Source organism: Carlito syrichta, unplaced genomic scaffold (genome assembly GCF_000164805.1).
Source record: "Carlito syrichta isolate Samal-C Ts95f unplaced genomic scaffold, Tarsius_syrichta-2.0.1 Scaffold313382, whole genome shotgun sequence".
Taxonomy (NCBI): domain Eukaryota; kingdom Metazoa; phylum Chordata; class Mammalia; order Primates; family Tarsiidae; genus Carlito; species Carlito syrichta.
In genome coordinates, this window is record NW_007257478.1 from 261059 (window position 1) to 288764 (window position 27706).

At 39.9% G+C, this 27706-nt stretch overlaps 1 protein-coding gene across 2 annotated transcripts in view; it reads left to right on the top strand.

Moving 5' to 3' along the window:
* LOC103272937 (cytochrome b reductase 1) overlaps window positions 1–27706 on the top strand; it is a 37515-nt gene that overhangs the window by 768 nt on the left and 9041 nt on the right. Inside the window, exon 2 of one of the 2 annotated variants that reach the window (XM_008070401.2) lies at window positions 14159–14367. The exons of the other annotated variant lie outside the window; for it this stretch is intronic. Within the exon in view, the coding sequence (XP_008068592.1) occupies window positions 14159–14367 (209 nt within the window). The remainder of the gene's footprint in view (window positions 1–14158; window positions 14368–27706) is intronic. 2 annotated transcript variants of the gene reach the window in all.

Below are 27706 nucleotides of genomic sequence, written 5' to 3' on the forward strand. Positions count from 1 at the left end.
AGCGAGCGCCGAAGCCGCGGCGCTGGGACCGGGGAACGCGCTGGAGACGCGCGGCGGGGGGCTCAGGGCTGCAGCGGCGGCGGAGCGGGGCGACCCCATTTGGTTAACTCTTCGGAGCGAGTGGCTAGCCTGCATTCGAGACGCCTGCTCGAGACCCCGGAAACTTGAGCCGGGGTGCCACGCCGCCGGCGGCCCGCTGGCTCCCGCAAGTCGCCCCTGCGAGCCGAGCCTGCGCGTACCGGGTCTCAGAAACGCTCTTGCGCCGAGGCCTTTCGCCGGACCTGTTGCGAGACTGCAGATGAGGAGCGGAAGGCCGCGGGGGAAAGTGGAGGCGCGAGAGCGATCCCTTCCTGTGCCATCCTCAGCCCCGGACGTAGGGCTGGGCCGCCAGCGGCCAGGGCGAGCGAGGCGTCGGCTCTGGCTCCACTCCTCCCGGAGCGCTAAACTCCGTCGAGCTCGGGAAGCCTCCAGGCCTCGCAAGGGTGTTTCGCTGCCCCGTCCGGCCATTGGACAGTCTAGGGCCCATCTTGTTTATGTGGCAGCGACTGGAGAAAGTGCCCCTGCGGGGCTTCCTGTTGGGCGCTGGCCCCAACTCGGCAGAGAGACGCCGGGAGAGGGCCCGCGGCCGCCTGGCGCCCGGGCTGCCTCCGCTGGGGACGCGCCCGGCCCCGAGGCGTGCGGGCTCCGGGCCTGCGTTCTCTGTGAGGCTGGAGGGAGGGAGGGGACCGCCGGTGGCTGTGTTGATTGTTATGTGGTGCCTCTCGCACGGTCCTGACAGTTCCCTTCGGTTGCTTGTGTGGCTGGAGGAACCTTTAGCTCGTGGCGCTAGCAGTTATTTGTAACCACTTTCCAAAAAGTGAAGCCAAGGCCAAAGCCTTGAGAAAGTACTTAGAAAAAAGGTAGAAAGTGGTGGACTGGGGTCGTGTCGCAGAAAATAATCGAGAGGAGTGGAAAGTTCAGAAACAGATGTCCACTGGCTGAAACCTCTAGCCTTGCCTCTGCCTTTTCTTTACCAATAGTTAACTCCCCACAAACAAGCCATCAAAAAAGCGCCGATCGCACCCACTCCTACAGAAAAGTGTTATGGCTTTCGTTTGTTTTAAATTTGGGCTGCAGCCTTCGCAAGTGTGGCCCCCCATTATCCCACTTCCGGGGTGTCGTGGAAGATGTTAGTAACCCTCAGCCGCTGAAAGACTTCCCTAGTATGAGATTGGCACCAGGGTGTGAGTGCCACTGGCCACCTAAGCCATTTCATTGCGTAATTCCCAGTTATTTTTCCAGAACACTAAAATGAGAAAAACACACTCAAATTTCAAAGTCGCTGTCACTAGAAGCACTATTTTCCTCATGGTTTTTAAGTTTAGCAGAGCTGTCAATACCTCCTGCCTGCCCAAACAGTAGGACAGATCTCCTTTTCCATCCCACCCTTCAAAGCAGTCTACTACTAAGAAACTCTTCAGGGGTCCTGAAAAACCTTCTCATAATTGTGGTTATTAAGGGATGCACCAGTGATATTACTCATTCCTGCCTTTCCAAAGAGGAGAAAAAATCAAAATGGCTTACATATACAAAGTGCTTTCAGTGCATCCACTAAGTGCATTATCTCGCAGGTATATGAGTAAACTGAGGCAGAGAGGAGTTAAGAAATTTATCCCTGAAGTTGATCAAGTCTTTTCAGTGACCTTATTTTCAAAGTTTGTTTCTCTAATTTTATGGCAATATGCTATTTTCTGAAAAATTTTCATTTATTTATTTATTTTTAAAGTCATTGTCTCAATCTGTCACCCAAGCTAGAGTGCAGTGGCACAGTCTCCGCTCACTGCAGCCTCAACCCCTGGGCTCAGGTGATCCTTCTTCCTCAGCCTCCTGATTATCTAGGACTACCAGCATAGGCCACCATGCCCGGCTAATCGTTTAGGAGAGGAGAGAGAGAGAGAGAGAGAGAGAGAGAGAGAGAGAGAGATTTTTTTTTTTGGTAGAGAAGAGGTCATGCTATGTTGCCTAGGTTGGTCTCAAACTCCTGGGCTCAAGCAATCCTCTCATTTCTGCCTTGGTCTCCCAAAGTGCTGGGATTACAACACCTGGCCAAAATCTTCTTTTTTAAAAAAGCAAAGAACTCCATTGAAATACTTTGAAAGTTTTCATTCATGTTAGAGTCCATTACACAACTTTCCTAAAAGGTTTTCTAATTTCTCTAAACTTTGTACTTCTCTTAATCTGCTTATTCTTAGTTTTGGACAAAAATGTGTGCATGGATATTTTGGAAATTTTCATCTGCTGCTCTTAGGAATACTTTGTTTTCTTTAGGCTTCACTACTGTATTTGTATTAGCAATCTAGGGTTAGTGCCATCAACAGTACTTATCCTGTTTACTGTTCGGATCCTGGATTTGCAAAGCACTTTAATCACATAATGCATTTAACTGACATACACATAAACGCTGTCATACATGTAAGCACATGCTGCAGAGTTCTCCTCAGTTCTTTCATTTCTTGGCCCACCCACCCACACTCCTCACCCTAAGCAGTGGCTCCAGTGGAGGAAAGGGGAATACAGAGACTTTGTAGGCCATGAGGGAAACACACATTACAGACTAGCTATGTTGTAACAGGCTTTTTTTTACTATGTGTAATTGTTGCAGGGAGAAAAATTTCAGGCTGTGAGATGTCAGATCTCTTATAATGAACATGATTGTAATGACGTTCTTCTCTTCTGTAATACACAAATATTTGGAGATGAGGAAGGGAAGTTAGAGTTATTGTTACTCTAAGCACAAAATGCTTTACACATGCTATATGCCAATAGTAAACAATATTTGAAACTATGGTAGAATGAGTCCTTTGAAACACCTTTGAGATGTAAGCTCTGAAGAAGCAAAGCTAACATAGAAGTTCCTAAATAAATCTCTGTCCTTCCTCCTCCCCCTTCCTTCCCCCATTCTCCCTTCCCCCTTTCTCTCCTTCTTCCCCTCTTTGTGTCTTTTTCTTCTCCCCCCACCCTGTTACTACACACACACAAACACACACACACATACATATACACCACACACATGTGTGCATACATTCACTTTCCAAGTATATTTTGGAAAATGTGTGTATTCTAAAATAAAGTATAACAGATTATGGGAAATCTAAAACTAAATAAAATTTTAAACTAGTGGGAAATGTAGCAGACTCTGTCATGAATGAGGAAGAGTTTAGAAGAGGCTTTGTACTTCTTTGAAAGGAATGTTTCCCATGAAATAAGCCGGGAAATCAGAGAAACAGAGTTTGGAAAGAAGGTCACAGAAAAGGCTGAAACAAATGCTCTCAAAGTGGCAGCAGACCTTTTAAAAGGTTCAGCAAGGTGGAATGTGTTCTTCAGTGACAGGTAGAAAATTCAGGTGTCTAAATTTAGCAAAAAGAAACCTTGGCAATTCTATACTCCTTCCTTTTCCCCATGTAGAATTCCTTTTATTGTATAAACTGAAGGAAGAGAAATTAAATAGTTTAATGATCTCAAGTTGGTTTTGTGAAAGAATGTAACTACCTTTAAGTGACATTTAAAATACTAACAGAAAGAAATTAAAAGCAGTTCTTAAAAGGCAGCTGGGATATCCTGTTAATGTATCTAAAAGTGAGCAAATTCCAAGATCATTTAAATACACTTGAAAAGGCTCTTGGAGTAAAACCTGGCAATGAAGATAATGGAGAAAGAATGGTCAAATACCTACTCCAAAGTGAGCCTCAGGGACACCACTGACAATAAAACTCACCAATCTTCGGGAGACAAGGTTTTTACAAAGCAGAAGGAGACAATTCAAAGCAATTGTGTGTCAAAAACACATACAAAAAATGTGTTCAAAACGCATTTTGTTGCAAAGCAATATATACAGCCTTTTAATAATGTAACTATTAAAAATGTTGTAGAGGCTGGACTCAGTGGCTCAGCCTGTAATCCCAGTACTTTGGGAGGCCAAGGCAAGTGGATTGCCTGAGCCGGTGTGTTCCAGACCAGCCCAGGCAACTTGGCAAGACCTTGTCTCAACAATAAATCAAAAATTAGCTAGGCGTGGTAGCATGCACCTGCAGTTCTGGCTACTTGGAAGGCTGAGGCGGAAGGATGGCCGGAGTCCAATAGGTCGATGCTGGGTGACCATGAGTGTGTCAAGGCACTCCAGCCTGGGCAACAGAGTGAGACTCCAACTTAATAAAAAAATTTAAAAGTTGTAGAAAATAAATATAAATCACAATGTTAAAAAAAGTTGTAGACATTATTGTTGTGCTCACTGCCATATCCCCAGCACCTGGAATAACAAGTAGAACTAGCACATGGTAGACCAACAAATGATCTAGAATGAGTGATTTTTTAAAAAATTGGAGTCTCACTCTGCCACCCAGGCTGGAGTGCAGTGGCACACTCACAGCCACCATGGCCTTGACCTGATGGGCTTAGGTGGTCCTTCCGTCTCAGCCTTTCAAGTAGCAGGAACTACAGGCATACACCACTACACCCGGCTAATTTTATGATTTTTTGTAGAGGCGAGATCTGACCATGTTGCCAGACTGGTAGAATGAGAGATTACCATCATTACATTGTTGGTAACAAAGTGCAATTTACAGTCACTCATTTGTGATGATAGTAATGGCATTTTTTTTTTTTGAGTTGGAGTCTCACTCTGTTGCCTAGACTGGAGTGCAGTGGCCACTCCCGACCACCGCAGCCTCGACCTGCTGGGCTCTGGCGATCTTTCCGCTTCAGTCTTCCAAGTAGCCGGAATTACAGGCATGTGCTACCACGCCCGGCTGATTTTTTGATTTATTGTAGAGATGAGGTCTCGCTGCCCAGGCGGGTCTTGAACCCGCGGGCTCAGGCAATCCACTCACCTCAGCCTCCCAAAGGCACGGGATTACAGGCTGAGCCACCAAGCCCGGCTAGTAATGGCATTTTAAGTAAAAACTCCCTCCCTACCTTCTAGTGATTCTCCTGTTAGCCAGTTTAGAAGCACTGGCTCAGTCAATCTCAGGGAACAATGGAGATTGTATTGCACTGGAAATGCATCTTTATTCTATGGTCTCTAGCTCATGAGAATGTTACTGCATAAGTACTATCTGTGCCTCCTCTAAACTTCATCAGTTCGCCCTCCTTTCTTTTGCATCGTTGAGTTTCTACCTCAACTGGCTTATTTCCAACACATTACAATTTCCATCATTTAAAAAAAAACACAAAAGCAAACCCTCTTGACTCTGTATGTCTCTCCAGCTACTACCTCAATTCTCTGCTTGCCTTACCACAGAGCTTTTAGAAATATTTGTCAACAACTGTAGTTTTCAGTTCCTTTCCTCTTATTCTCTCTGGAATCTCCTCCAGTTAGACTTTCACTTCCTGCTCTTTCAAAATTGCTCTTAACAAAGTAACTCTTGATCACCACATTGCTAATTGCAATGACCAATCTCATTCTTGATCTTGCTTGACTGGAAGGCAGCATTTGACATTACTGACCTCTCTCTCTCTTGGTATATGTTCCTCACTCAGTGAATTGGTTGGCTTCCAGGATACCCAACTCTCTTGGCTTTTCTCTCTTCCCTGTCTACTCATTCTCAGTCTCCTTTGCTGATTATTTATTATCTTCTAGATGGCTTAAAGTCAGAGTGCCCAAGGTGCAGTTTTCTGACCACTCTTTCTCCACTAATTTCTCACTCATTCCCTTGGTGATCAATCTCATCCAGTCTCCTCTTGACTTTAAATAGTATCTATATATTGAATTCTCCCATATTTATATATTCAGCCCAGACTCTTCCCTGAACTCCAGACCCAAATACCCATCTGCCCACTCAACCTCCCTTCTTGGATGTTAAATAGACACGTCCAAATCTCAACTCTTGATCTTCCTCATGCCTGTAAAACCACTTCCCCCATGGGCTCCACCATCTCTGTAAATGGCATCTTTATCCTTCGAGATGTTCAGAACAAAAGTATACAGTCATCTTTGACTTCCATACTTCTCAGTCATTTCATCAGAAAATCTTATAGACTCCAAATTCAAAATACAGTATTACCTAAATTCTGATCACTGACTAATTATTATAAATCTATAGCATTACCTGACATGTAACAGGCATTCAGTAAATATTTACTGAATTAATGGAATTTTGACCAATCCTTTGATATTTATTTATTATGTATGTATGTATGAGTCAGAGTCTCATCATCTCCCAGACTGGAATGCAATGACATGATCACAGCTCACTGAAGCCTTGGCTTCCTGGACTCAAGCAATCCTCCTGCCTTAGCTTCCCTAGTAGCTGGAACTACAGGTGTGCATCACCACACCTGGATCATTTTTAAAAAATGTTTTGTAAAGATAAGGTCTTTTTTTTTTCTGAGTTGGAGTCTCACTCTGTTGCTCAGGCTGGAGTGCAGTGGCTCGTTCACGGCCGCCACAGCCTCAACCTGCTGGGCTCAGGTGATCCTTCAGCCTCGGCCTTCCAAATAGCTGGAATTACAGGCACACGCCACCACGCCTGGTTAATTTATTTTGATTTATTGTAGAGATGAGGTCTCACCAAGTTGTCCAGGCTGGTCTTGAACCCCTGGGTTTAGGCAATCCTCTCACCCTGGCCTCCCAAAGTGCTAGGATAAAAGGCATGAGCCATCATGCCTGGCCCAAGACAAAGTCTTACTATATTTTCTGAGCTGGTCTCAAACTCCTGGGTTCAAGCAGTCCTCTTGCCTCGGCCTCCCAAAGTGCTGAAATTACAAGTGTGAGCCACTGCACCAGGCCTGACCAATCCTTTAAACCAGGACTTACACCTATAAGGATCAGGTGTGAAAAGTAAATAAGTGAAGTGGATTGGGTATATAGTCCCCACCAGAGTGTTACCCTGGATTCAACTACACATTCAAACAGGAGAGACTACTGAGATGGCACCATTCTACTCAGAAGGACACAGGACAGAAACCAGAACCTGCGGCAGGGCAGAGTCAAGTGCTTCTCCTCAGCATGCATCCCTGCAAGGCAGTCCACGCAGTCTTCAGTTAGCTTCCTCTTCTCAGATGACAGCTCAGGCACCAGGAAATGAGAGCCACACTGGTGGGTTCAGGGCTTGAAGTCCCCATGCCCCATAGGATCTTTTGTAGTACTCTATAGACCTAGTTTCCATGATTTCTGGAAGGGGTTGAATAATGCCTCCCCATCCCCCTGCAAAAGAGATGTCCAAGTCCTAATCCCAGGAACCTGTGAATATGACCTTATTTGGAAACAGAGTCCTTGAAGACATAACTGTATCTCAAGATGAGACCATCCTGGATTTAAGATGGACCCCAAGTCCTGTGAATGGTGTTCCCATAAGAGCAAAGAGAAGGTTTGAGACACAAAGGCATACAGAGGGATGGTCGTGTGAAGACAGAGGTAGTGATTGGAGTAGTAATGTATCTATAAGCCAAAGAACACCAAGAATTGCCAGCTGCCTCTAGGAGCTAAGTCCCAATGATTTCTCCCTCAGAGCCGTCCTGTCAATACCTGATTTTCAATTTCTGCCTCCAGAACTGTGAGAGAATAAATCTGTTGTTTTAAGCTACTAGGTTTCTGGTTGTTTATTATGGTAGCCCTAGGAAATGAACACAGGATATAATAATTACCACTGCACTCTGAGTAACCCAAATTATTGGCATTCTCATCAGGTATTTATAAATTTCTCATGGTTTCTCCCAGTTCCGACAAAATTTCACAATTAGGTCATTTTTTATTATAAATGATGTTGCCTAATAACATTGGTACAAACCACTATATTTGTTTACCAAGATAGTTAACCCAAGGTCAGATCCTCATGCACCCAAGTATAGATATATGCTTTGTTTGGTGGCAACTGTAGGGAATTGGAGAGTAGGAAAATAGGAAACTTCTCCTTAACTCCAGTGGATTGTGGCTATATGGGGATGCTAGTTCAAGACTGCCAGGCCTTCCCACTTTTCCAAGAGAATCAAGTTTTTGTTTGTTTGTTGGTTGGTTGGTCTGTTTTTGTTTTGTTTTTTGTTTGTTTGAGTTGGAATCTTACTTGGTCACCCAGGCTGAAGTGCAGTTGGCATGCTCATGGCTACCGCAGCCTCAACCTGCTTGGCTAAGGCTATTTTTCCTCCTCAGGCTTCCGAGTAGTTGGAACTAGAGGGGCATGCCACCACACCTGGCTAAGTTTTTGATTTACTGTAGAAATTAGGTCTCACCAAGTTGCTCAGACTGGTCTTGAACTCCCAGGATTAGGCAATCCTCTCGCCTCCACCTCCCAAAGTGCTGGGATTACAGAAGTGAGTCACCATGCCCAGAGAGAATCTAGATTTTTAGAAGCTGGTTCAAACTTAGAGTAAAACAGCTACCAAAACAAAACAAAACTCCTAAAACTTTGTGCTAATCAAACAAAACAAATGACCAAATTCTAGTTCATGCCTTCCAGTTTGCAGGAAAGTTTTTTGCCTTGATTTTGAGGAGTTTTAAAATATTCCCTTAAAAGGTAGAATATTCTATTTAAGAAAGATAGGCCAGAAATCTTTGCTAGAACTTTTTCCTTCATATATAAACTTTTTAAAAGGTAAGAACTGGCTTTGACATGACTGTACAGACTTTGGCTGTACTTGTCTAAGTTTGTTTTTTCTTTTTCTTTGTTCATTCATGTAATTCCTTCATATATTATCCTATCCATTAAATTAATATTCACTTATTAAACACTTACTGTATGCCAGACACTAGGTAAAACTAATGAGGAAGATGCTGCCCTGTCTTCAAGCTGTTCTGATTTAAGTTGACTGGAGACAAGTTATGGTTTTCTTTTACGCATGCAGGTTATACTGATACTTAAATATTTAAAGCTGGCTGGGACCTTAAGTTCTACTCCTCATTTTAGAGATCGAATAGATGTTCGATCAGGGTCAGAAAACCAAATGGTATCAGAGCCAGTACTGTTTCTAATCTCTCATAATATTGATAAATATCGATAAGAAAATACAGTTGATCTTTCTAACAACACAAACTTTCTGGAGATTTGTAAATGTCTAGACAATTAATTGAGTTTTTTCCCTGTTCATACCTCTATATGGTACCAAGTTGTTACTGTTGTGAAAATTTTTAGTCACTTTAAAGAGATGCTTCTAGTGTAAGGTGCTAAAAAAAAATTATTCCAAGTCATTCAAATCACTTCCTTCATTTTGACTCTCCAGAGGTTTTCAGTTACATGATATTCATGTAGTGAGACAGTTTGAATGCACAGGCATGTTTCAATGCTCTGATTCTCTTTGACAGTCACTGCGGGAATCTTTTCAAGAAGTTTTATTTAAGGAGGATTCTCTGCTTTTTCATTTAAACTTGAGGTCCTTTGGTTAAAATCTGGTAAGTTCTTGTGTGCACAGGGAAATGAATTATATAGATTGATAATCCTGTTCTGAACATTCTACCAAGGAGAACAAAATAATACCTACTTTATTCAAAGAGTGAAGGGAAGTGTAATGGGCACACTGTGTTTAAGTAGGATTTATAAGTGTTTTAAAATTCCAGTGTACTTCAAACTCAATAACTTACTCTTATTTTCTTTTTGAATTCACTTAAAGCTGTTAAGTGGGTCCAAGTGCAGAATGCTTTTTCTTATTTGAAAGGACCATTTGGTCGTCAGTTCGCTAATACTTGGATCAGCAGCACAATTTGCCTTGAGTTTTTTATTTGTGTGTTTGAAAAGTAGATCTGAAGCAACAAAATATACTTGAGATGATAGATATGCTAGTTAGTTTGATATATACACAACAATTTTTATTTGTCAATTATATCTTACTTTTTAAAAATAAATTTGCTCTTTTGCTGGAAATACTGAATGAACAAATGTGCTTTATTAACATGTATTTATTCACATAAACGTACTGAATTCCTACTATGTGCCAGGCTTTATGCCAAATGCTAGAATGTGATGGTGAACAAGATAGACACGTGCCCACCCTCATGAACAATAATATTTAAACACAGAAGAACTAGAGTCAAAATATTTTCTATGTTTGGGGGCATTTCTCTCCCTCCAAGCAATCCTCCCTGTCACACACACTTTGACAGATCCTAAATTTTCATTGCCTATTATAAGACAAACTTGTGTATATATAGTTTTGTGATGGGATATGGATGGAAAGCTGGTTGTCAAACCACAGATTACATCTCAGAGATTATACGTTTTCACATATTTCTGAGTTTTGACTGTGCAACTAGGAGCTGAGATATTGTCTCATAATTAAATTCAAATTCAAGTTCCCATATTTTTCTCTTTATTGACTAAAGAATAATTATACACAGGTATTAATTCCTTCCTCCCTCCCTTCCTTTTTACTTATCATGCTAGCATGTTCAACCACTAATATCTTTTCCTTTTAAATGATTTAATTATTTTATTTTAAAAAGTCTTATAGGGACAGAGTTAAATGATTCAAGATGTATTTATCACACATATATGTTCATGTTTCCTCTCATTTTCTGGGGGAAAATGAAATGCCAACTAAAGCCTCTAACAGAAAACCCTTGTTTCAGTCACAAGTAGTTGATTTATTCCATTTCCCCCTCTTGTGGGCTCAGGAGACCTTTTTCTTCCTTCTCACTGACCCTCAGGAATGGTGTCTAGGTAAGTGCCAAGCCAAAGAAGCAAGAAATATTGAAATTCCTCTCTCCAGACGGTTTTTAGCACCGTGAAGAATAGCTTCTTGTTTAAGAAATGTGGTTTGATTTGTTAAGGTTACACCCCCCTTTCCCCAGAGACCGCCATATTTCAGTTATTTATACATGTTTAAAAGCATGTAAACAGCTTATGCAAGTGCAGCATTTTGCAGTTATCTTTCATGTGTCCAGAGAGCAGTTTGAAGCATATTCAGCTATCCAGCAGTGTCTCTATGTGACTAGGACAGATGCTGAAAACTCTGTGCTAAAGGTCATGCCCCTCACTTAAATGAGAACCCCTCAAATCTTCCCAAACTCCCTACTGAGTAGGTGGGGCTAATTGGCTATGAGTTTTGCAGGCTTACAAAAATATTATTTTAACTTTAAAATGAGAATGAACTCTTTCAACCATAAGAAAATAATATAATAGGTCTCCAGGTACTCACCACCCAGATTTAACAGATATTAAGCCTTTTGACAAAGTAAAATTTTTAAAGCTAAAACTTAGAGCTGATGAGAATCAAGGGTAAGACAGGATGATGGAGGGGAGAAGTTGGAAGTCAGCCCCCTAATCTGAGCAAGAAACTAAAAGAAGAGATAGAAAAATTCTAAACAGACCCAGGGTTTCTCACACCATGATTGTCTGGGCCCATTTGGATCAGAGGCGAACACCTCTCCTGCTTCAGAAACCCCTACCGGCATCCTCTTCTAGTAACAGTCATCTTTGGTGTTTTGTTGATGTCTTAAAATCATCAATAATAGATTAAATGTATTCTACTCATGTCACTCCTGGAGAAGGAAAACTAATGGGCAGCCAATTGGAAAAACCTTTGAATAAATGTAAAGTGTTTAAAAATCAAGGGGGTAGAGTTCAGTTTTATGGAAAATTTGACACATTCCTCTGTAATGCTGCATAGTATTAGGAAGAATTAAAAGTCTTCACTTGAAACACATTTGTCTTTGAATATTTAGCAACTTTTAATTTCTTTTTTATCCAATTAAAAAAATTTTCAGCTTCTTCAGGGAGATACAAATAGTTTTTGGTCTGGGCTGTAAGAGTATCCACCATCCTGTTGGCAACACTTTTTTTTAAAGTAAACTTTTTTATTGAAGAACAACATACATGTAGAAAAGTACCTACATCAGAAGGGATGTGTTTTTTTAACATGAACACACCTGGGTACACAGATCAAGAAACAACATTCAGGGCCCTCCAGAATCCCCCTGCTAACCCTTGTAACTCCTTTCAGTCATGATAACTACTCTTGACTTTTAACCCATCAGAGGTTTGTTTTGATTTTAGAAAACTTTGATATAATATGATCCAGGTTGGGGAGAAAAAACTGATATGGTTATTGATAGTAATTTGCTTTACAAGCAAATACATCCCAAGTATTTCCTTTTCGTATGTAGATGTTAAAGTTTACTTGTTTAAGATTCCTTCCCCTGTGCTTAGCTGATATGATAGCGACGATGATAATAATAACAATAGCCAAATTAATTTTAAAACAGTAATTGAGGTTAAGCAAACTACTTAACCTCTCTGCTCAGCTTCCATGTACAATAGTAATAATTGTATCTTCTTCACAAAGTTGAGGTGAGAGTTAAAATGTATGGTACCTACTACCTAGAAAGGGCTCGTGTGTGTGTGTGTGTGTGTGTGTGTGTGTGTGTGTAATAAATGACAAGGAGAGGGCCAGATTTGTTATTAGGTCTTCATTTCTTGCATTATTATTATTATTAAGTCAGGATCCCTGGGCTCAGGGGATTCTTCCATCTTAGCCTCCCAAGTAGCTGGAACTACAGGAATGCACCGTAACACTCAGTTAATTTTTTAAAATTTTTTTTGTAGAGATGAGGTCTTGCTATGTTGCCTAGACAGGTCTCAAACCCCTGGGCTTAAATAATCCTCCCACCTTGGCCTCCCAAAGTGCTGGGTTTACAGGTATGAACCACTGTATCTGGTCTAAAAAACCCTTTTTAAAGGTTTTTACTGAAGTTTAATTTACATGTAGAATGAAGTCTCTCAGTTAACATCTATGAAACCAGCACCCAGATGAAGAAACAGAATATTAATAGGAGCCTTCAAAACTCCTTATGTGTCCTTTTCAGTTACTGTATCCCTTCTTCACAAGGTCAACTACTATCCTCACTTTTCTAACTACAGAGATGAGTTTTTATACTTCATATACGTTGAATCATACTATATACTTGCTAATGTCTGGCTTCTTGGGTTTGACATTATAGATTGATCCATATTATTGAATGCATTCTAGTTAAAGATCATTTATTCTCTTCAATGTATATTATTCTATAATGTGAATTTATTTATTCATTCTATTGATGCTGGGTGTTTGAGAAGTTTCCAGGTTTTGGCTGCTGATAATATTCTAGTAGGTGTCTTTTTCTTTTTCTTTTTTTTTTTCTGAGTTGGAGTCTAACTCTGTCGCCCAGGCTGGGTGCCAGTGTCGACCTGCTGAGTGCCAGCGACCCTTTTGCCTCAGTCTTCCAAGTAGTGGGAACTACAGGGGCGTGCTACCATGCCCTAATTTTTTGCCTGGGCAGGTCTCGAACCCACAGGCTCAGGCAATCCACTTGCCTCGGCCTCCCAAAGTGCTGGGATTTCAGGCTGAGCCACAGAGCCGGCAGTAGGTGTCTTTTGATGAACATATGTGCATATTTCTTTTCGGCATATACCTGGAAGTGAAATTGCTGGATCATAAGGTATGCATAACTTGAACTTAAGTACATACTGCCAGTTTTCCTAAATGTTTGTTCTCATTTGAATTCCCATCAACAGAACCTTAGGGCTCTGATTGCTGTACATTCATTTCTTACTCGGTATTTTCCATTCAGATATGAAGTAGCAGTATTCTCATTTGATTTAAATTTGCAATTCTCTGATGACTAATGAATTTGATCCCTTTCTTAAGTTTATTAGTGACTTGTATATACTCCTTTGTGAAATGTCTATTTAAAAATTTTGCATGTTTTTCTATTCCTACTTTTCTTTTTCTTATCAAACTAAGACACTTTTATGGAGAAATTTAAGTTTAGTTTTGGAGGTGATAAGTTTGAGATATTTGGTTGATATCTCTATGGAGATGTCAAGAAGGCATTAATTATGTGGGTCTGGAGTTTAGAAGACAGTTCTAGCCTAGAGATATAAATATTGGAGTCCCTGCCATGTAGATAGCATTTCAGTGAAAGAGTGAATGATATTACCTACAGAGAGAGTGCCAAGGGATAAAAAGACTAGGACTGAGTCTGAGGGGTGCCAAGATTCATTCACAAGTTGGGAGTGAAAGAAATGCCATCACAGGACCATCCTCTCCAGCCCCAGAAGGAGCCACTGAGCAGCAGGAGTAACATGGGGAAGAGGAAGAAGTAGAAGCCAAGGGAAAGGGATTTCACAAAAAGCAGTATCCAGTGTGTTAAACTGTTTGCTTTGTGTTGATTAAAGGAAAACAACAACAAAATTTATCCCCTTTCATGCCTTCCTAGCCATCATCGTATACAGACTACCATGGACCTGGAAATGCAGCAAGCTCCTGATGAAATTAATCCATGCGGGATTAAACACAGTTGCCGCTATTCTTGCAATTATCTCTCTGGTGGCCGTGTTTGATTTCCACAATACCAAGAACATCCCCAATATGTACAGTCTGCACAGCTGGGTTGGACTGGCAGCTGTAATATTCTATATCTTACAGGTCAGTATTTGGGTATATTTTAAAACAAGATATAAAAAAATAATTCAGAGACTGTAAATGTTTTCTAAACATTCTTTTTAAAATTTTGTTTTAGATTCGGGGGTGCATGTACAGGTTTGTTACATGGGTATATTGTGTGATGACTGGGTTTGGGCTTCCATTGAACCTGTCACCCAAATAGTGAAGATGGTATCCAGAAGTAGTTTTTCAACACTTGTCCTCTTCCTTCTCTCCCCTCTTTAGGAGTCCCCTGTGTCTGTTGTCCCCATTCTTATGACTGTGTGTTCCCAGTGTTAGCTCTTACTTATAAGTGATATCTGGGTTTCTGCTTCTGCATTAATTTGCTAATAAAACTGGCCTTGGATTGCATCCACACTGCTGCAAAAGACATGATTTTGTTCTTTTTTATGGCTGCGTAGTACTCCATGGTGTATATGTACCTCATTCTCTTTACTCAATCCATCATTGATAAGTACCTACATTGGTTCCATGTCTTTGCTGTTGTGAAAAGTGCTGCAATAAACATACAGGTGCAGGTGTCTTTGGGGATTGCTAAGTCAAATGGCAATTTTATTTTTAGAGAAGTCACCAAACTGCTTTTCACAAGGGTTGAACTAGCTTACATTCCCACCAACAGTTTATGAGTTTATGAGTATTTCCCTGTCTCTGTAATCTTGCTAACATCTGTTGTTTTCTGACTTTTTAATAATAGCTATTCTGATCGGTGTAAGATGGCATCTCATTATGGTCTTGATTTGCATTTCTCTGACGATTAGTGATGTTGAGCATTTTTTCATGTGTTTGTTGGCCATTTGTATGTTTTATTCTGAGAAATGTCTTTTAATGCTCTTTGCCAACTCTTTTTTTTTTTTTTTTTTGGACTCGAGGTCTCACTCTGTCGCCCAGGCTGGAGTGCAGTGGCATGATTACAAAGGTCACGGCTCACAGCAGCCTTAATCTCCAGGGCTCAGGCAATCCTTCTACCTCAGCATCCCAAGTAGCTGGGACTACAGGTGTGTGCCACCATGCCTGGCTAATTTTTAAATTTTTTTATAGAGATGAGGTTTCACTATGTTGCCCAGGATGGTCAAGAATGAGAAATATAATCATAGATATGAATAATATTTCAAAATTAGAACATATTACTAAATTTTAATATATGATTATGTATTTACAAATCTTAAATGAAAAAGGATTATGTTCTTGCCAAATATAAATTACCAAACATTGATCCAAGAAGAATTTGAAAACCTAAACAGACCAAAAACAGTAGAAGAAATCAGTAAAGCCATCTGAAATCTGTCACATGCAAAAAGTCATTTGGTCCAGATTGTTTTATACCGTTAAGATTGTTTCCTTTAAGGAGCAAGCACTTTTTTTTTTTTTTTAAGTCAGAGTCTCACTCTGTTGCAGGCTAGAGCACGGTGGCATGCCCACAGCCACCACACTCTCGACCTGCTGGGCTCCATTGATCCTTCTGTCTCAGTCTTCCAAGGAACTACAGGCATGCGCTATGACACCAGCTTATTTTTTGATTTATTGTAGAGACGAGGTCTCACCAAACTGCCCAGGCTGGTCTCGAACCCCTGAGCTCAGGCAATCCTTTCGCCTCGGCCTCCCAAAGTGCTGGGATTACAGGATTCAGCCACCGTGCCTGGCCAAACAAGTACTTTAAGCTATTCCAGGACACTGGAATAAGCCAACTTCTCTTCGATGTGGCCCCATTGTGCATTATACACTTGCACATCTGCTAGTGGCAGCTCTGTTTATAAACAACTTTACCAACATCCAACCGCAAACATCACATTAAAGATATTTTGAGTATTCAAGATATTTTCATTAAAATGACAAGACATTGATACTCACTACCATTGTCATTCAACTTTGTTTTAGAGGTTTTAGCTAATGTACAAGGTAATGAAAAAAATCAAGACCCGCCTGGGCAACTTGGCAAGACCTCATCTCTACAATAAATCAAAAATCAGCCGGGCGTGGTAGCGCGCACCTGTAGTTCCAGCTACTTGGAAGGATCAGCGGAGCCCAGCAGGTCGAGGCTGCGGTGGCCGGGAGCGGCCACTGCACTCCAGTCTGGGCGACAGAGTGAGACTCCAACTCAAAAAAAAAAAAAATCTAAATAATAGACAATTTGTGACTCTTTTTTTTCTGTTTATAGATCTTATGATATTTGTCTAGAAACCCAAGAGATTATTAAAAGTAATGAGAGAATTTGAAAAGGCAACTGGATATAACATAGCTATGAAAACTCAATTATTCAACTTTTGCCTGTACTAGAAATAACCACTTAGAAAAAATAGAATTTATATATAATATGGATTAAAAAACTATAACAGGCTGGCCACAATGGCTCATGCCTGTAATCCCAGTACTTTGGGAGGCCAAGGTGAGAGGATTGCTTGAGATCAGAAGTTTGGGACTAGACTGGGCAACATAGCAAGACCTCATCTCTACATTTTTTTTTTTTTTAATTAACTAGGTGTGGTGGTACATACCTGTAGTCCCAGCTACTCTGAAGGATGAGGTGGAAGGGTCTCCTGAGCCCAAGAGGTAGAGGCTGAGGTGAGCCACAAACATGCCACTGCATTCCATCCTGGGCAACAGAGTGAGATTCCTGACAAAAAAACATAACAAAAGAAACTATAACATACCAAGAAATAAATTGAACAATGAAAGTATAAGATCTAAATGTAGACTATGGAAAATACCATAAAATCTTATTGGAAAACAAAATACATGATATGATTGGAGAGATTCTATGTCGCTGAGAGAGAACAATTAATATAGAAATACCTTTCCCTCTTCAACTAAAATTTTTTTAATATAATTTGAATTTTAAATGCAGTGGGAGTCTTCAACTTTATGCAGAAGAACAAATGTCCAAACATAACCAAGAAAATTTTGAAAAAGAAGTGAAGGGAGACCTGTTTTATTCAAAACAAGTTACAAACACAGAAACAAAAAAAAAATATTCATGGAAAGAATAAAGCGTACAGAAACAGTCCAAGGGTGTATAATAACTTTTTCTATGACATGATATTTTAATTTAGTGGGGAAAATGCTTATTTAATAAATGCTCTCCATTTGGAAGAAAACATAGTAAAATGACTTGGTATGTCACACAACAGGAAAAAAAAAGGGTTCAGATAGATTAAAGATCTAATATAAAAAAACAAAGCCAATAAAAAGAGAAGTAGAAGCCAGGCATAATGGCACATTCCTGTCATCCCAGCTATAATATTTTGGAAGCTGAGTCGGGAGGACTGCTTGAGTCCTGGAATTTGAGACCAGCCTGGGCAACATAGCTAGACCTTGTCTTATAACATATAAAAAAGCAAAGGAAAATTAAGAAATATAGTATATAATCTGAGGTGGAGTAGGGGGCATGAGGTTAACAAGAAATCTGAAAGCCAAAAAATGGAAAAGTTATATTTGACTACATAAATTTTTAAAATTTATATATGACAAAAGATATTGGAGTCAACAGACACTACACAAAGAGATACAGGGAACAATCAAAAGTCATGTGTTAATGGTTCATGTGTTTAATATACAAACAACTAAAAATTAATAAAAAGGCAGCCAAATAGAAAAGTGAACAAAAGACTTGAACAGGTAGTAGAAAGAAAAAGAATTAGGCCCGGCATGGTGGCTCAAGCCTGTAATCCCAGCATTCTGGGAGGCCAAGGTAAGGGGATTGCCTGAGCCTTGGGGTTCGAAAATAGCCTGAGCACCTTGACGAGACCTCATCTCTACAATTTTTTAAAAAATTAGCTGGGAGTGGTAGTGTGCACCTGTAATTCTGGCTACTTGGAAGGCTGAGGTGGAAAGATTGTCTGAGCCCAGCAGTTGATTCTAGGGTGGCTATGAGCGTGCAACTGCACTCCAGCCCGGGTGACAGAGTGAGATTCCAACTCAAAAAAAAAAAAAAAATTAAACCACCAATAAGCATATGAGAAAATACCCAACCTCACTGAGAAGCAAGCAAAATGTAAATTTAAACAATAAAATAGTATTTTAGATTGACAGACAACTAACAGCAGTGTTCATTGCTGGTATGATATAAGGCAAAGGGTGCTCTCTTACACTGTTGGTGGAAAAGAAAATTGTCACCAAATGTAGGGAAATAATTTGCTAATATCTATTGATTTATTTTAATGTGCTTACTCTTTGACCTAGCAACCTCACATTTGGGAGGAATAAAAGTAGAATCCCATCACATAAGTGACTCTAGACAAGGTTTTTAGAGCAGGATTGTTTGTACAGGCAGGAAACAGAAACAACTTCAGTGTCCATATATCAAAAAGGGAGTGTTAAATACTTTGTGATAAATCCATATTATCAGATATTATACAGCCATTACAAAAAATGTAGCTATACTTATTGACCAAGGATGGAATTTATGTTTTTCAGTACAAAAAATAATGGGGAGTAATGTGTATACTTAAATTTCACTTTTGAAAAAAAGAAAAAGAAAGGGAAAAAGCATATCTGTGTAGATACGTTAAAAAAGGTTTGTAAGACTAGACCAAATTCTACCATTGTGAAAGTGAGATTGGTTGGGGGAGTTTTAAGTTTTTAAAAATATGTCTCATTTGACTTGCTTGAACATGTGGCTCTTTGTGTATGTGTGTGCGGGGGGTGGGGTGGTGGGTAGGTGTGTGTTTGAAGTCTCACTCTGTCACCCAGGTTGGAGTGCAGTGGCACGTTCACGGCCACCCCAGCATTGACAAGCTGGGCTCCAGTGATCCTTCCACCTCAGCCTTCTAAGTAGCCAGAACTACAGGTGCCCACTACCATGCCCGGCTAATTTTTTTTTTTTTTGATTGATTGTAGAGACAAGGACTCACCAAGTTGTCCAGGCTGATCTCGAACCCATGAACTCAGGCAATTCCCTCACCTCAGCCTCCCAAAGTGCTGAGATTACAGGCTTGAACCACCGTGCCTGGCCTGTTTTATTTTTTTGAGTCAGGATCTCACCCTGAAGGCTGGAGTGTAATGGCACACTCCCAGCTACCTCAACCGTAACCTGCTGGGCTCAGATGATCCTTCCTCCTCAGCCTTCCAAGTAGCTGGGACCACACACACATGCCACCACGCCCAGATAATTTTTTAAAAATTTATTGTAGAGACCAGATCTCTCCAAGTTGCCCAGGCTGGTCTTGAATCTCTGGGCTCAGGCAATTTTCTCTCCTCTGTCTCCCAAAGTGCTGGAATGACAGGCATGAGCCACTGCGCCTGGCCAAACTCCTTCTTTATTATGATTTACAAAGATTCTTGCCTCCGTGTTCTGAGTTATAAAAATACATGATCCACGAAAATATGCTCTGACAGAGATTTTGTGTGTGTGTGTCAGATTTCTTAGGTGAAAAGTAAAAAAAGAAGGCAGCTTCGCTTTCTAAGCCAAATGAATTCTCTCCAAGTGGTAGTTCTTGGGGCTGCCGTCCTGTAGGTGCCTCACCCTTGGAGCATATGCAACAACTGGGGCTGTGCACTTAAATCACAAAGTTTAATTGTGGGCAGACCATTCAGTCCAACTCAAGAAACAAACCTACCACAGAGCATGAAGAGAATAGGAAAGATTTTCAAGATTAGATCCTCTGGCCTTAGCACCATCAGGCCTTGGTGTAGCCATGATGTGTAAAATCAGGACTTGCCTGCCAAATGAAGCCAGTGTCCTAGTTGTTTCAGTGAAAAAAAGGAAAGAATCACATAAAAAACAATATAATCATAACATGCTGGAAGGGCTTCACCCTCCCTCATGCTTAGTTATGGACTGTAAAGCATTTCAATTGTGGAATTCCATTTCACTTGTAAGATCCAGCCTCTAGGACATTTAAAATAAATAAACTACTGTATGTATATAGAAGCTATGAATAATCATAACAAAAATAACTCTCATGATTCCACATTTAACCTAATTGAGAAAACCTAGAATTCCCATGCACCTACCTACCCCTACTCTGACCCCACATTTTTCCTCCTATTCCAAACCCTTGAGTAAACCATTCTCCTGGTGTTTTTCCTCATTCTCTGATTTTCTTTATGCTTTTACTACATACCATGAATCAATACATTAATTAACTAAACAACATGCTTTTAATTAAATAATATTGATTCATCAATTAAACAAGATATTAATTAAATAATAATGCTTAATTAAATAATATATTATTTAATTTTGCTTCTTTAAAAGAACTTCATTGGGGGAGCTCACAGGAAATAAATTTTCTACTATTTTATTTTTGAGACACATAAACAGTTCTTTTATTGTACTTTGAAGAAATATACCTGTGTACTGGCGCAAAGTGCAACATACAGAATATTGAATCAAGAATAAAGGAGCAGAGAAGAAAGGGAAGAGAAACCTCTCAAAGACCAAAGTTGCTAATAGAAAAAGGGTAACAAATTTCCTCATGTAAGAGGCATTTTTGCAAATACCATTCAAAACAGGCAGCTGGTGTGCCTTAAGAAAGCCCTAATAAATGACAAAAAAGACACTCTACGCATTCTTGCATGTGGACTCAGAGCACAGGGAAAAGAAACCAAATGCCTCTTGGCATTTCATGATATTTGGCACTCTTGTGATGACATTTTTTTATGATCCATTAAAGAGAATAAACTGACATAATATTAGAGAATAAAGGGCTGCTCCCACAACCCACTGCAGGGAAGTTTAGAAAAACTCAAGCAGGCCAGGCCCAGTGGCTCATGCATGTAATTCCAGCACTTTGGGAGGTGTTGGTGAGAAGATTGCCTGAGCCCGAGGTTTCGAGACTAGCCTGGGTAAGTCGGTGAAACCTTGTCTCTACAATGAATCCAAAAATTAGCTGGACATGGTTCCAGGTACTTGGAAGGCTGATGTGGAAGGATTGCCTGAGCCCAGCAGGTAGAGACCTCAGTAGCCATGAGTGTGCCACTGCACTCCAGCCTTGGTGACAGAGTGAGACTCTGACTCAAAAAAAAAAAAGAGAGAGAGACAAAGCTCCATCATATTTTCCCTTTGGTATTGTGTGTGTTTTTCTGACATATAAAATGTGTCCATTTGCATTAACTTGGGCAAATAGCTTGCAATAACAAAAAAACCAACCTTACAATTCATTTTAAAATACAAGGATTCTTTCTATGTGTCAATTCTTAGAAAAGTTCTCTTCTTGTTTTAAACACATTCTTGTTAACTTCAAAAGATAATCTAATTAAAACGGAACATCTACAGAGATCATTTCCGAAATTTTTTGTATATCCAAAACTAACAACATTAAAAAACTGAACATCATATCACACTTAGGTGTACAGGACCATTTGTGTAACATTAAATAAAAGCCAAATCAGAGAAGAATGCCAACACCTCGAAATCCCAGTGCTGCCTCTTCATTAAGTGGGTCAAAATCCAGATCTCTAATTGGTCAATATTCACCATATATAAAAAGAAATGAATATGAAGTTTGGCAAATGAGTGCAACTGAGACTTTTTAAACATTTCTTTATATGTGTGTATATAGTGATTTTTAAATGTATTTTTTTGTATATATTATTGCAACTTTTTTTTTTTTGCTCTACTGATTCAACTATATTGAGTCCTCTAGCCATAGTCCATTCTTTTTTTTTTTTTTACTTTTATATTTTACTGTGTACGCATCCCACAAATATACTTACCTGTTCTCCTGCTATTAGACATTTGGGCTATTTTCAGTTGTTTTCTGTTACAAACAATGCTGCATTGAACATATATATATATATATATATATATATACACGCCTCCTGTTCCTCATATCTAAAGGTTTCTCTGGGCATATCCTTGGTGTGAAATTACAGGCTCAACCTATAAAGATAATGTTAAATTGTTTTAGCATTAAGTGGTTGACCCCAATTATATTCCTGCCAGCAGTTTTTAAGAGTTCCCATATGGCACATCCTTACCAGTTTGCACCCTCTTCAAACTTTAAATTATTGCCAAAGAAGTGGGCATATAATGATGTGTTCAAGTGATTTTAATGTTCATTTCACTTGTGTTTTTTCTTCTAAGAAATACATGTTTGTGTCTTTTGTCCGTTTAAAAAATGTTTGTTTTTCTTTTTCTTAAAGAATTGTAGAAATTCTCTATCAAATTATTTTTCATTTATAAATATTACCATATCTTCTTCAAGTTTGAAGCTTGCATTTTCTCTTTTATTATTTTTTGATAAGTAAAAATTCTATTGTAATGCAATCAAATTAATAATTTTCCTCTAATTCTATGATTTTTTGTTTTTGTCTTTTGGAGACTTGTTTATGAAATCCTTCCCTACCCTGAGGTCAAATTCTCTTATGCTTTCTGTTAAGAGTATTAAAGTTTTGTCTTTTACTTTTCCACTCAAATTCATAGAAAGAAATAAAGCAAAACAAAAAGTATTAAAAAATAAACTTTTGTCATGATATTTAAGTGCTTAATTAATCTGGAATTAACTTTACTATAGATGCAATGTTGTGATCCAACTTCATTAGGTTGAATTAGCTATTTTCCCATGACCATTTATTGAATTGTCCCCCTTGCCACTGATCTGCAATGCCAGCTTTCTCATGTACAATATCTTATCTTGTGCACCCCAGCCAGCATAGTATAGAATTGAAGAATATGGTATTGAAGTATGTAGAAGTGTATAGAAAAAAATATAGCACTGAATTAGAGATAAGAATCCTTGACTTGTTCTCATTTTAAAGAGAACATACCAAAGAAAGGGGCTAAAATAAATACATACATAAATTAATATATAAATAAGGAAATAAGAGAGTGCTTCTAATATTTTACTGCTGAGTAAAGATGCTTCACATTTCCGCCTATCCCTGCTTTTGGAAAGGCATTGTTTTTCTTTTTAAATCACAAATAGATGTGGAATTTTACTGAATGCTTTTGATGTGCCTGTTGAGATGAATATAGCTTTTCTTCTTTTTTAAATTGATCCCTAATAGTTGTTCATATTTTGAGGCTACATGTGATATTTTGATGCACATATACAATGTGAAATGAACAAATCAGGGTAATTAGGATATCCATGACTTCAAACATTTTTCTTTGTGTTTTGAACATTCCAATTCAGCCTTTCTAGGTATTTTGAAATATTCAATAAATTATTGTTAACTATAATCTTTCTATTGTAAGTTTTTCTTTTATCTGTTGATATAGTCCATTATATCAGTGTTTTTGTTTTTTTTTTGAGTTGGTGTCTCACTCTGTTGCCCAGACTGGAGTGCAGTGGCCGCTCCCAGCCACCGCAGCCACGCCTGCTGGGCTCCGGCGATCCTTCCGCCTCAGCCTTCCAAGTAGCTGGAATTACAGGCATGCGCTACCACGCCCAGCTGATTTTTTGATTTATTGTAGAGATGAGGTCTCGCTGCCCAGGCGGGTCTCGAACCCACGGGCTCAGGCAATCCACTCACCTCAGCCTCCCAAAGGCGCGGGATTACAGGCTGAGCCACTGAGCCGGCTTATATCAGTGTATTCTATTTTTAAACTTGGGTGAATTAAAAACATATTTAATTATCTCAAGATTCTCTTTTGTTCTCTGAATTATGTAGATGCTTGTCACCTGTTATTTTCTTTGTACTAACTGGGCTTCTTAGAACTACTATTTCACAACTTCAAGCCTTTCCTTATAGCAGGAAGAATGTGGCCCCTAGTTTCTTTCTTGCTCAGATCCAGAGAACAGATAGTATTTAAGAACACGGAATTTGCAGTCAGGGAGACCTCAGTTTGAATTAGGTTTCTTTGGTAGCTGATGACCTTGGACAAGTTACTTAACTTCTCTAGATTTAGTTTGCTCAACTATAAATTAAACCTTATAATCTTTCACAAAGTCATAAGAATCAAAACCAGATAAAAAATAAAGTTTTCTTCCCCTCCAAGGCAGTGCATGGGAAAACTCAGCCAACAGTACTTAGCACACTAGAATGACACTAGTTAGTTGTTGATGACTTGAGTAGTGCTCCTTTATGACCTGAAGATGGCATTTTTCGTTTCATCTATAGATCATAGACACCACCATGGTGGAGAATATGCATTTTATGCCAGTGAAATTTTTTTCACAAATCCATTCACTTATTCAACAAAGAGTTAAATTCCTGTTATATGCCAGATAACTTGCTGGGCTGTGGGAAATACATTGCTCCACAAAACAAATTTGAACTCAAGGAGACATGCTCTCTGCCCTTGCGAAACTTGCAAGGGAAAGCAAGTAATTGAATATTTGGTAGATAGGGAGTGTTCTGGGAGAGCTCTTATGTGGTAAAATGGATAAAGGAAGTCAACAAAACCTGAAGTCATGAGCCCAGTGTTGAAAGGGCAGAGTATTCTAGGTGGATGGAATAGCATATGGAAAAAGGTTTGCTATATTTTTGAGGAATAGAAAAGACAACAAGCTCCCAGAGTGATGTGTGGAAGATGAGTTGGAAACTGGACAGGCATACATTTAGGGAAATCAGCTTGAAGGTGTGTATAGAGGTTCAGATGAGAAATGATGGTGGCATGGAGTAGCAGTAGCCGTGAAGCAAAGTAGATAGATTCTAAAGATACTTAGGAGGTAGAATGAATGTCATTTGGAAGATACAGTAAATGATACAAAGAATGAGAGTCACTCACAGACTTGAATAAGTTGGTGGATGAGAAGGGGAGCCTTGAAAGGGGAAAAGAGGGTTAGAGGAGTGTCAGATGCTACTGAGAAGACAAGCAAAATATGCTCTGAAAACTGCCCATTGGGCTCAGTGACCTGGGCACTGATGACCCAGGAGAGCAATTTTCTTTTCTTTTGTTTTCTTTTTTTTTGTTGTTTGAGTTGGAGTCTCACTCCATCGTCTAGTCTGGAGTGCAGTGGCACACTCACAGCCACCCCAGCGTCAACCTGCTGGGCTCCGGCGATCCTTCTGCCTCAGTCTTCCAAGTAGCAGGAACAACAGGCGCACGCTACCGCACCCGACTAATTTTTTGATTTATTGTAGAGAGGAGGTCTCGCCAAGTTGCCTGGGCTGGTCTCAAACCTGCAGGCTCAGGCAATCCATTCGCTTCGGCCTCCCAAAATGCTGGGATTACAGGCTGAGCCACTGAGCCCGGCCTAGGAGAGCAAATTTCTTGAAGGGCAAAAGATAGATTGCAGTGGATGGAAGGGGAAGTGAAAGGTAAGGAAATAGACAACTCAGTCAAGAGGTTTGGGTAAGAGAGGAGAAAAGAGAGAGTGTAATGAGACAGGGATGGGAGTCTAGGCAGGTATTTGAGAGCTCTCTTTTTTTTTTTTTTTTTTGCTACTTCTGCTTCTTATTGTGAGAAGCTTGGGCTTGTGAAAATGCTGACAGGATGGCACCAGTAAAGAAGATGTCATGGCTGGGCATGATGACTCACACCTGTAATCCTAGCACTTTGGGAGGCGGAGGTGAGAGGCTTGCCTGAGCCCAGGGTTCAGAGCCAGCCTGAGCAGCTTAGAGAGACCTCGTCTCTACCATAAGTCAAAAATTAGCTAGGCATGGTGGCAACACCTCTGGTTCCAGCTACTTGGAAGACTGAGGGGGAAGGATCACCTGAGCCCAGCATGTTGAGGCTGCAGTGGCCCAGCCTGGGCCACAAAGTGAAATTCAGACTCAAAAAAGAAAGAAAAAAAAGTAGATTCCCGAGCTTTAATTCAAATTTAGCCAGTCTGGATGTGGCCCAGGTATCCCTTTAAATACACATTGTGATTTTCTTTTTTTTTTTAATTGTTTGTTTTAAAGATGTGGGGTACAACTCAGGGTTAGGTATGCAAATGTTCATTATGCAGGTTACCCTTGTTGATGAGGTGTACTTCATCAACTTCCCCTCTCCCCTGGGAGATTCCCACTACTGCCAATCCCACTTCCCACTCCCTCCCCTGGCAGTTTCCCAAACTGCCAATTCTTTTCTTATAGTATTGCAATAATTGTTCAAGGTCTCCTTAGGAGTGAGAATATGTGATACTCAGTTATTTGTTTCTGTGATAGATCACTCAGTAATATAGACTCTAAGTCCATCCAGGTTGCTGTGAAGTTCATAATTTTGTCCTTCATTATGGCTGTGTAATATCCCTTCATGTATATATACCACATTTTTTAAATCCAGTTCTCTTTTGATGGGCAGCATGGGTGGTTCCATGTTTTTGCTACTGTAAACAATGCTACAATAAACATACATGTGCAGGTATCTTTTTCATAGGGTGATTTGAGTTCCTCTGGGCATATATCTAGTAGGGGGATTTGCAGGGTTGTATGGAGGGTCGATTTTTAGATCTTTTAGGAATCGCCAAACTGTTTTCCACAGAGACTGTATTAGTTTACACTCCAACCAGCAGTGTAGAAGTGTTCCCTTTTCCCCGCATCCTCTCCAGTATCTGTTGTTTCTGGAGGTATTGATGATGGCCATCCTGAATGGAGTAAGGTGGTATCTCAGTGTAGTTTTAATTTGCATTTCTTTGATGATGAGTGAGGCTGAGCATTTTTTCATGTATCTGTTGGCTGTTCGTATGTCTTCTTTTGAGAAGTATCTATTCATACCTTTTGCCCACTTTGTAATGGGGCTGTTTGTTTTTTTTCTTTTTGGCACATTTGAGTTCCTTGTAGATCCTAGATGTTAGGACTTTGTCAGACAAAGATTTGGCATATAATCTTTCCCAGTCTGTGGGCTGTCTCCCTGCTCTCTTGATGGTTTCTTTGGCTTTGCAGAAGTTTGTCAGTTTGATGAGGTCCCACTTGTCTATCTTATCTCTTATGGCCTGGGTACTTGGGATTTTGATTAGGAATTGGTTGCCAGTTCCAATTTCCATAAGAGTGTCTCCTGCATTTTCTTATAGTTTGAGGTTTTACATTTAGGTCTTTGATCCATTTAGGGTTGACTTTTGTGTATGGTGATAGGTAGGGGCCTTGTTTTTATCTTCTGCATTTGGTCAGCCAGTTTTCCCAGCACCATTTACTGAATACTCCTCTCCCTAGTGGTTGATGGTGGTGTTGAAAATGAATTGGTTAAGAAATTGAGGTTTTGCTTCTAGAATCTCTACCCTGTTCCATTAGTGTATATGCCTGTTCTTGTACCAATACCAGGCTGTTTTGATTATTGTAGCTTTATAATAAAGTTTAAAGTCTGGGAGTGTAATACCTCCTGCTTTTTTTTGTTGTTGTTGTTGAAGATTGTTTTTGCTATTTGTAGTCATTTATGTTTTCATATGAATTCCTGTATTGTCGTTTCCAGGTCTGAGAAGAATGCTCCTGGTGATTTAATGGGTATTGTGTTAAATCTGTAGATTGCTGGCCTGGTTGGGTGACTCAGCCTGTAATCCCAGCACTATGGGAGGCC